Raw genomic sequence first — 11,006 nt, forward strand, 5'->3', positions numbered from 1 at the left:
TAGTAAAAATGAGTGTAGAAAAGTTGTATCAAAAATAATTCTCTTGGGATCTATGTGCGTTTTTATAATATGGTCAGTGATGTGAACAGTGATACTGAATTTCTTGTGTGCTTCAGTTCTGATCTTCTGTTCATATGATCTTGAAGTGGTTCTGTAATCACAGGGCACTCCTTTTTTCCATTGATGCTTCCATTATTGCTGTCCTCGGCATAGTTTCACAGTTGATGAATTACCAGTCCGAATTTGTTTATTACAGACAAAGGCCTTAGAAGTTTGCTATGCCCTAAATACAGACCAGTGCCTGGACTGTTGGTCTGAAACTAATTTCATTTAAATTGATGTAAATAAGGAGTAACTCTGTTAGAGCTGAGATTTTTTTGGTTTTTTATTTTTTAAAACTAAGTCAACCACATCTCTTGGACTTACTTTGAAAAAGGAGGGAACAGGGTAGAGGTAGCTCTTATCTAGAGTTACTGTTCTGCCTGTTACAGCATCTGAAATCACTAGCTTTGGCTTGACGGACTTTGGAGCTTTCTTCAATCTTTTCTGAAGCTTTTAACTGAAATTAAATGAGTGGGTTGTGCATTCCCCCCCCAAAGCAAGGAGCTTTAGCCTTTACCTATTTGTTATAGCTTATTAAGCTTTCCTGCCTTGCATGTCTGTCCAACAGAGTTCTCTGCCTTTTAGTGGAACTGCTCCAATCAAAACAATTACACATCTTTTTAAAATTTCCCTATTTTCTATCCAATCATGACTTTATCATTCAGATTCATTCATGAATTCTAGAGCCACATTTTAATTTCTGTCAGTCAGTGCTGAGATTTTTCAGGTTTTGTTTTACAGCCAGCTTTGTGGTGAGTGCTTTCTGTAGCTTTATGAATAATTCAGGGAAAAAGAACAAAGCTAGGCTTATAGAAATATGGAAGAGCAAGGGGGGAAAAGAAAGGTTTACTGGAAAAGGAGTTGTTTGGGCTGCAGTTTCAGCAAGCTGTTCCAGTGACAGAGCATATTAATGACAGTGGTAAGCAAGTGAGGTCACTGTGATGTCAGTGCTCTTGCTTGTAATCTGCACATGCTTGCTAGTTTGGAACAGTTCATGCTGAGCTCTGGTAGAGGAACTGGAGAATCGTGTGTGCAGAAGCTGATCATGGCTGTAACAGGAGATGAAACAGGTAAAAATTTTGTTAGTCTTTTACATGATATTTTTGGATGTCTCAGCAGTGCTTAGTTGGTATTTGTGACATTTTCTTTTGAACCTGTTGCTGTAACTCTTTCATCTTTGAAAACTGGTATACATAGCTTCTGGTTATATCTAGTCAGTGTAGGATTTCAGGGCAATTTTAACAGCTTCATTTGGGGGAAAAAATCACTGTTAGTGCATAAGTTTTTGCACAGATTGATTCAGATAACTAATCTTTACTATTTGATGCAGGATTTTTCTGAAAAATCCACCACTCTTCTTTTAAATTCTTCTTTATTGTGGAGATAGTCATATATGTTACTATGTTTATAGTTGTTTTTTATTTTGTAAATATGGTACTGCTTTTTTGTTTAGCAATAAACACTTCAGACTTGATTGCTAAAATAGACTTAAGCATAGCTACTAGAGAAAGGTGTGCATTGTTTCAGTAGTGTAAATAAACCCTATGCTTTCATTATTAAAGAAAATACTGAATGCAAACAAATTTGGGAGAGCAAAAATTTTAAGTATTGTAACGCCTGCTTGTTTTCTCCTCTGCTGTTAAAATGGTCTGTTCCTCAGCTAATTGAGTTCAAAAGGCTGACGTCATTAGATTTCCTGGAATCGTGTTGCAGTAGGGAACTGGAAAAGTTAAACTCCAAACAAGATACACATTGACGTCAGCTCCAAGTCATGCTGCGATTTAGTCAGTTCCTTTCTGCTTCGTCAGTTGCCTCCGGCAGATCTGTAATGTTAACCAGTTCACAGCTGGTATCTACCTGCTGCTGCTTATTGCTGGTACATATTGTTTCATTAATCCAAAGATAAGTATCTTCTCCAAGTCAACGGTTTGGGTTTTTTTTATGCTCAAAGGGATAACGATTCATGCCTTGTTTAGCCAGTTTAGTGGTGAAGTTAAAATATTTGGTAATCTAGTCCCATCATTGTGACTCACAGAAGGGGAGAATAGACGTACTAATACATAGCATGCATGAGGCTTTTTTTCTCCAGGATAGTCGCTGAAAGAACTGAAGTGCAGGGATGCTCTCTAGTGTTCAGTAAGTTACTTTTTCCAAGTAACTTAATTTACAAGGTTAGTTGTACTCTTCCAAATGTGGTTTGTTTTTCTGATTGGTTGGTTGTTTGTCTTCCTGTTAAGAATTTCCTTTCTTGTAAGTCTCAACTCAAAGCTTCAGGTTTTCAGTTACTTTTTACTCCCTTGCAATTTTAAGAAGGAAAAAAAAAAAGATTACCTGTGGCAATGTGTTAGGGAAATATACCATCTCCAGGTTTGTTGCTTTGTTAACAGTGTCAGTCCTACGTCTGATATGTTAGGAATGACTTTAAACCTCCATGGAGTTTCACTAGAAATGGCCACAGAGGTTTGTCAGTCTGGATCGAGGTGTGTGGGATTTCTGTCTCAGATGCTGAAATGGAAGGTAGCCTTCTCTGTAATACGTAGATACGTTACTAGACTTAAACTATGAATTTTTTCAAGGGTATTTTATCCCCCCTACTTAAAGCCTGTTTCATCTTTCCCAATGTCTTTTTTGGGGGAAACAGTATTTTATTTAATTTTTTGAGATATTATACAAAAAATTTTGCAGACTTCGAAATAATTGATTCGCAATAATGTATCATAAAGCACAATTACCCATATTACTGCACAACGAAAAGATACTTTGTCAATGCTATGGGGTTTGTTTTGTTTTGTTTTCTTAACTTGCGTGTCTGGGTTTGCAAGGTCTATACCACCAAAATGGTTATTTATCTGTTACCACGCTGAGAGGTTTATAAGTGAGCCAACTGTTAGGCAGGGACAGACACTACTGGAGCCTGCTCAAACTATTCATGCAACGTGTTGTTACTTACAGTGGTGTTTGCTGATCCCAGCTGAGATAGGGACTCACTTTTGTTAAGCCATGTTGCAGGTACATTATCACACGGAGTCTTCTTAACAACAGCAGCAGTAAGTCCTGTTAACTAACATCTGAGTGTAAATCAAAGACAGACAACAAAGTAGTTGGTCTTGCCAGGCTGAGGTGACCTGGGTTATGGATCTTTCCCCATGACTTGATCTACAAAATGGTTCACTTGGATTTCTAATTCATTGTAGCTAATGCAAACTAAGATAACATCTCTTTTTTACCTAATGGTGAGAGAGAGGAAAAAGGTAGTTCTTACCATAAAATCTATAAAATGTATGTAATGTGGCCAGCATAAGGGTGAGCGTGAAGAGTTTCTAAAATTCCATTTTTATAAATAGTGAGCTCAAGTATCGTCCCATTGACATAACTGGGACTGCTAAGAGATGTGGAAAACTTAAAGAAAGGGTTAAGTAATTCTCTTGTAGATGTACAAGAAGACCAAGCTCTGTATTCATGGTGGCTGCCTGTTAGTGCTCACAGGGCTGTCCTGGGCTGATTTCTCTCTCCCTCCCCATCCCCAGGGGATTATCCGTAACTCAGGTCAGTTGACTGGTCCAGTTCATCTTGTAATTCCACAAACACTTTTACCTGCAGGACTGAGAGAGGGGGGAGGTGCAAAGTCTTTAAGCTGCTAATGATTTTGGGACTGTGGAATTGTAGTCTACACACAGCTTGATCCTATTTTTTGTATTTAATTAGTGAAGCACCTGCATTAATTTAGTAAGACTAATAGTAATTTTTTTTATTAAGTTTAGGTTTTGGTTTTGTTTTTCCCCCCTGTAGTTGACTGTCTCTTTACTGCTTTACCCGTCAGCCTCCCCAAAGTGTTTTTGTCTACATTTTATTTTTCCAAGTCAAGTTTTTCCATTATTTGAATATTGCTTTAAAGAATTAAAGTTTAAATTAAGTATAACATAACAGCCCCTAAAATTTCATCTTTTATATTCAATTGCTTTATCTACAAAATTTGAAGTTTTGTTCTGTGATAATATAAAATATTTATGGAAAGGAGTAGGTAAATACTTGCTTATAATTTGAAGAGGGGTACGTTTTTTTTGTTTGAGTTCCCCCCCTGCCCCTGTCAGACAAGACAGAAGTACTTAGGACTTTCACAGTGTTTTAAAGTTGGGGTACGTCATGTAGGAACAAAGTACTTCAGAAATACTGAAATGAGGTGAGAATATCAGAAAGGTATTGGTTCCAAATAACATGTCAGATTCCAGATCTGCATTTAGCTTGAGGAGATCTCAAAACTGGTAGGCTTAGGTTCTGAACTTTTGCACTCCCATTTACTGTGTAGCTACACCCCTTCCTGTGCAACTGCCACTACCTCCTCTTGCCCGCTAATGCTGCAGCATCCTATCTGTGGTCCTCTTGCTCAAGGAACGTACTCCTGTTCACCATGAGCACTTGTCTGTTCCTTTTCATTTGGGCAACAGCAGCTCTCACTGGTTTTCCAAGGGTTGCCAAACTACTGCTGTGAAGGGAGGAGAGGCAGTAAGGCTGGTGCTCTTGCTATTGCGGGGGAGGAGGAGAAAGTTGACTTCTGAAGCAAGTTGACTCCTGAAGTCTCTGTTAGAGGACAGGGATAGCATATAAAACTCAGTGGCTGCAACAGCAGGACCACCTTTTCATGGGATTGTGCGAACAGGAAATAAGTGTGGATGCTCTGACAGTGTTTCTCAAACAGCTTTCCCTATGTTGTCTAAAAAGAGCCATGTGGAAGTTTTCACAGGCTTCAGTCTAGCTGACCACATGCTAGAGCAATTCCGATAACTTATTTTACAGCGTGGAAATAAACACTAGTAAGATAACAAATATAATTGTGATATTACAGGCCTGCGAAATATTTTATGTAGCAGGGATCCTGGATAACTCATCAACAGAAATCTGTTATTTCCAGAGAGACTTTTGCTTAGTTCTTTTTTGCCATAAAGTTGAAAATATGATTCTTTTATACAGCTGCCACTGGAGACATGCCAGCTTACCAGATTCGAACTCCCACTACTACCTTACCTCAGGGAGTGGTAATGGCAGCCTCACCAGGGACTTTGCATAGCCCTCAGCAACTGGCAGAAGAGGCAACACGCAAGAGAGAGCTGAGACTTATGAAAAATAGGTAAGACTATATAACAATTAATAGTCAGTGTTGCAAAAAAACCTCCGAAAACATTCTAATGAAGTTTTCTTCTTAAGATTACGAGCACTGCCTGTGATTGACAAAGGGAAGGCAAGAAATTCTTTGTCAGTCATCCCACATCCTTATAGCATTGAGTATTGGCTGTTAACTCTGGAAAGTTAGAGTTGACCTTATCACCATGGATTTTTAGATCTAAAATATTATGGTAATTCAGAAATCAGTATTAGCGTTATTCCTTTCTGATAATTTTTGTGATGATCTAGAGGTATACTTATTGTTGAATTCCACGCCCCCACCCCCTGGCGCTACTGGGAGTAAAATGACCAGTATAGGTTTGTTCATTTTGAAACATCCCAGCAAAGAATATGTTAGGAAAATACCTGAGGATCTCATTAGCAGCTGTCCATTAATGATGCTGTGAAGAGGACTTATTCTAGGATGGAATGATACTTGGCTACTGGGATAACTTATTGTGCAGTGCCCCTTTCATTTTTGTGAGGCATATTGTGTGAGGTGGCTGTATATTTTTTAATTAGTTGGCATGGACTTGACTGTGTGCTGTACATGCCAGCCTTTCCCTATGCATTCTTCTTGCTATTATTAGGAGACTCTCTCTCTTTTTTTTTTTTTTAAATGCATAGCCACCGCTATCAATGGCAGTTAGATTAATGGAAGAAATAGTCTTCTATGCAGATCTCTAATACATTGAATAGCCACTTGCCTTATGATCGAATTCATGGTATTGCTTTGCTCTCATGCCTGTCCTTTATCTTAAACTACTCACGAGGATTGCTGCATTGTTGTGCATCCGTTTGTTTCTCCTCTCTTCAGTTTTAAAACTAGCATCTATGCTATCTCTCATATAACTTGCTGGAAAGTTACACTCTCACAATTTGACAATTTATCATGTTCCAAGATGTTAAAGGAGTGGAATCCCAGTACTTCTAAAATTTCTTCTGGAATTGAATGCTTGTTCAGTCATACGATCCCGAAAATACGACCCAAAGTGTTTAGCTTCAATATAACAGAATTGTGAGCAGAGCTATGAGAATGGCTCCAGACTGCCATTTGCCAGCAACAAAAAAACCCCAGATGCATGTGGCTGAAATGTGTCCAGGTGGACAGTTCTAAAATGCTAATAAATTGTATTTGTTTGGACTTAAGTTTTACTGTAGATTGTACATTAAGGTAAAAAAATTACAGCAGGTTGTAAGCTTGCCATCTAGCTTTTTATCTGAAGAGAGTAGTGTTATGCTTGTATTTTCTGAAAGTAAAGTCTTTGAGTTTGGTTTTAAGGTTTTGATTGCAGAAGATAATACTCCTGATAAACAAACAAAATGGAGTGTGACTGGATGAAGAAATGCTGCTTTCAGTCTTAATGTTTGGTACAACTCAAGTCAATACGTTATCATTTACTCACTGTTTTTCTCAGCTCCTTTGTGTATTAATTCCATCTTTGCATTTGTTGATGCTGAATTTGTTTCAAGTTCTAGTTGTTTTGAATTGTATTTTAATCATGTTATTGCTTATTGCTGTTATCTGCTGTTCTGTTTGTGCAATCCAACAGTTGGTGGTGGTTGTTGTTGTTGTTACTGTGGAACTGCAGGGATTGCAGGTAATTTCATTTATCCAGTCTTTGCCATATTGTGGCTGTTCCTGTAGTCATTTGCCTTGTATTGGTTCCAGGGAAGCTGCCAGAGAATGTCGCAGAAAGAAGAAAGAATATGTCAAATGTCTTGAAAATCGTGTGGCTGTGCTTGAAAACCAAAACAAGACTCTCATTGAGGAACTCAAGGCCCTCAAAGATCTTTATTGTCATAAAGCAGAATAACTGTCTTTCATTTGGACCTCGTTTATTATGAACTTTAATCAAGGCATGAGAGGAAGCAATTCTACAGATTGCCATATGAACTTGAGAAAGAGACACTTGAGGCCCTTGTGGAACCCAGTTTTCTTAGTGTTTTCAGACTGATTTGGGAGATATTCCAAAACTTGGAATTCTGTCATAGTCTCCATACTCTGCTGAGCTTTCTAATGGCATGCAAATGGCTTTTTTGTTTGCACTTTTTACTTCTGCTTTTTGCAGGGAAGCTGCTAAAGAATGTCGACGTCGGAAGAAAGAATACATAAAATGTCTGGAGAGTCGTGTTGCAGTGCTAGAAGTTCAGAACAAGAAACTTATAGAGGAGCTTGAAACCCTAAAAGACATTTGCTCTTCCAAAACAGATTAGTAAAAATATTTATTATACTGTGAACTGACTAAAATATGTCCAGTTGCTTTGTAAGGCAATACATAGCCAACATGAATTACGGCTTTCTCTTTGTGTCGTTTATATTATATTCCAACTCCTAACATTCCTGAAATGCTTTCCTGCTTTTTGTCAATTCATAGCTCTAATTTCAGGTTTTTCATGCTCCTCCTTTCCATCTCCCATGGAGCCAAATGTTAAAAAAATGTAACAAAGTAAAAAAGCGCTTAATTTCTAAGAGCTGTTTCTTTGCCATATATTTACATACTACTTTTTACATGTTACTGAGTGTCCTGCACATACAAAATATTTTACAATTGTTTTAGATGAATCATAAAGATAATGCATCCAGTAATACAAAAAAAATCAAACAATCCAAGGTATCTCAGGAAAGAGTTTATAAAAGAATGTTATGATTACATGTATGTACTAGTATACTAGTCTACAGATGATTTTATGGCATATTTTTATATTAGTTGCTTTGTGGAAAGAAGTATTGTATTGCTGTCACTGAGTGCCATGGTTAAAGATAGTTTTTAATAGAACCATGTTGTTTAACCTGTGTAGTGTCTGATTTCCTTTAAACATCTGGTTATTTGAGATGCATTAAAACCCATGAGTATCTGGAAGAGGACAAAGGAAAAAAGCATACCTAAACTTGTGACATGATGCTAAGTATATTGTGAATACCTGAAAGAAGCTGACTGTTACATGGCTGCTATTTATTTAAATTTTCTGTAGTCTGTAGAATATTTGATTTATTAGAGGTCTATATATCAAAATTCAATTTTGCATCCTAAATACTTCATGTTCTAGATTCTGGACTGTTGTAGACAGATGCCTATAGCGAAGGCTGTTGGTGTAGTTCTTTTCACACTTTCTGCAAAGTACTGAGAGGAAGTAAAGGTGACTTAAAGAAGGAAGCTTTCCAATAAACAGTAACTATCTGCTGATTCGCAGGATTCTGGAATAGCCTATAGGTGAGAGCTGAAGATTTTAAAAATAAACCCATGCCTAAACCAGATTACAGTTCTGGTAAATGCAGTACATGCCAACTTTCCATTGCTTTGAAAGAAAATAGTGCTTATGCAAAATTGCTTCTGGGTATTTCTTTAATTCAGGAATGATCTAATTGTTTGTTGGCCAGTACGGTCTATGAGCAGAGTATTTGGGAGCTTTGCTGAACTGGCAGCACCATTGCCTTACTGATGTGGTAGGAAGAAAGGCTTAGTTCCTACTTAATTGGCTTTACTGTGGGGAGTGTGTGTGTGTGGAGGGGGGGGAAGGGATGGAATCATAGCATTGCTAAAGTCACTGAGACTTCTTCATTTAATTTAAACTGAATTCACATTTAACCCAGTCTTCACTTTGATGCTGTTGGGGCAGGGGTGTGTGTGCATCCTTTTTCTTTTTTTTTTTTTTTTTTTTAAATCTGGTTTTCTTTCAGCTTTCCCAAATTAGTTGAAATACACAGGATCACTTTCTCCAATTTTTGAAAATCCCACTAGGTACCTAAGTGAGACCATTTTCAGAATAGGTATTCTCTCTCACTTCCCACATCAGTTGATTTAAAAAGGAAACAGGCTGCCGTTCGGGCCCACAGGCTCTGCTGCAGATCTGGGACAAAACTAAACTAAACTTTGAAAAGTCTGTTTCACTGTGAAAATATATCTTAAGTGCTGAAGTCAGCAAAAGTCAAAGGTTCTGTTGAAATTGTACAGGATGAGTACAGTCTGCAGGTCCATGTTGCAGGCTCTAGACTGCAACAAAGTGTCCAGAAAATTGTTTGTTGTGGTTCTGTCACTAGAATCTGTTTTCTGTTACAGGTAGGCATTCGTCCTCACTCTCAAGAGATTTGGCAACTTAAGTGGAAAGAAACTTGGGCGCATGGTGGATGTCTCTCCAGTAAAAACTTCTTATCTTTATCTTCCCAATAGTATCTAGTTCTAACTGTAGTTAGAAATTTGATTAGGAGGAATCCTTGTCTGTTCCACATCTATGTAGTCTACAGTAATTTCTTTGCTAATACTTTTAAAACATTTGATTAATGTTTGGTTTTTATTTAAATAATTACTTGTGTGTGGGGGGGTGCATTGTTAATAATGGGAGCTAAACCCAAATGCTCTTGTCATGTGTTTAGTCATTCTGGAAAACTCCATTTGATCTGTTTATCTGCACTAGGAAAGAGTATCCTGCTTCAGAAAAGTCAACTGCACAAAACCTGGCTCATTTAGACTGAGACTAGGAAAAAAGAAAAGTTTATGTTGTATTATTCTTTCATTCTCAGTAATTCAGTTTGGTATAGCATTAATTTTGACAGAATTAGCAACACACATTTCTGTATTTTAAAGTCAGAATGAGTGAGTTTGTTGGTGAATAAGAACATTTAAGATGTACGGTTAGTAAATTAGAACCAAGATTCATCTTGTGGTGAAGGAAATAACTTCCTTGAAAATGAGCAAAGGCAGGTCTGCACAAACGCCAAGAATCTGTTGTCAAATTGCTATTGCAAAAATTACTACTTAAAACAATAAATCCAGTTCTGAATTGGTTTGAGAGACGTACTTTGAAAACTTTGTGAGAGACTTCTCTGAGATTAAATGAAGATTTGAAGGAAAAGTCAGTGTACCACTGAGGCTTGTCAGAGAAATAACACCAAAATACTTAACTGAGATGGGACTGCTGGAGCCTGGGTCTCTGTTCAAGGAGTATATCAAAGGATTAAAGCAATAGATAGGGTATATGCTGGGATATACAAATTGGTTTAGATTGTAAAGGAAAATAAATCATATTAAGTCTTCTTTCAGTTTATTTTTTTTCTCTTTAGAATGTCAATATAGCCCTCTCAAGTTTTAGATCAGGTGTGGGACTCATTTTGTTCTACGTCAGTGTCATGTTTCTAAATGTATGTTAGCACTGGAATCCAGAGTAGATGCACATGTGCTATGAATGAGAAGAGAATATTTCTTTTGACTTGCTGTCCATCAAGCTTGCATTTGTGCATGTAAGTCCTGTGCTTGCTAGTGCTCCTCTCCAAGGGCAGAAAAAGTGAAAATGGCTGGAACTGTTCATCGTTACATCTTACTCTTCACAGAAGGAAACTGAAATTTGATTGGGGTCTGAATTTGTAACTGCCAGAGTTCTTGGGAGGTGACACTAACACGTTTTAGGAGCTGTGCTGCCTAACAATCCGGGCGAAACTGCCTATGCTTGTGTAATGGCACCCACATTCTGGATACCAGGCCAAGAAAAGGTCCGTTTATAATGATTGTGTTGAACTTCTTAGGGTAAATCTTAGGGTTTTTATTGAAATCAGTTACTGATCCTTTTCCTGAGGATACGTTTTGATGGGAGAGAGGAAACTGCTTTCTGCATTTTGTCTATCTCTTCACTTTGTGACCATTTTTGGATCATCCAAAGGCCAATCAATCTATTGGCAGAGAATTACCAAGTGGATCAGACAGCTCAAAGTATTTCCTTCAGTGACAATGGCTGGAAAAGCTGTCCCT

At 37.7% G+C, this 11,006-nt stretch overlaps 1 protein-coding gene across 16 annotated transcripts in view; it reads left to right on the top strand.

Annotated features, from left to right (window-relative positions):
- The window catches only part of CREM (cAMP responsive element modulator), a 38,056-nt gene extending 28,009 nt beyond the window's left edge, over positions 1 to 10,047 (top strand). For 5 of the 16 annotated variants that reach the window (XM_075144068.1, XM_075144074.1, XM_075144067.1 and 2 more), the window contains 4 exons: positions 5,071 to 5,227; positions 6,816 to 6,863; positions 6,935 to 8,477; positions 9,324 to 10,047. In XM_075144068.1, the coding sequence (XP_075000169.1) occupies positions 5,071 to 5,227; positions 6,816 to 6,863; positions 6,935 to 7,079 (350 nt within the window). In that variant the 3' untranslated portion in view covers positions 7,080 to 8,477; positions 9,324 to 10,047. Of the gene's footprint in view, positions 1 to 524; positions 1,173 to 5,070; positions 5,228 to 6,815; positions 6,864 to 6,934; positions 8,478 to 9,323 lie in introns of those variants that run through there. The other 11 variants (XM_075144081.1, XM_075144078.1, XM_075144069.1 and 8 more) reach the window with 6 other exon arrangements.
- The last annotated feature ends 959 nt before the right edge of the window (positions 10,048 to 11,006 follow it).

This window comes from Calonectris borealis, chromosome 2, assembly GCF_964195595.1.
Source record: "Calonectris borealis chromosome 2, bCalBor7.hap1.2, whole genome shotgun sequence".
NCBI lineage: Eukaryota > Metazoa > Chordata > Aves > Procellariiformes > Procellariidae > Calonectris > Calonectris borealis.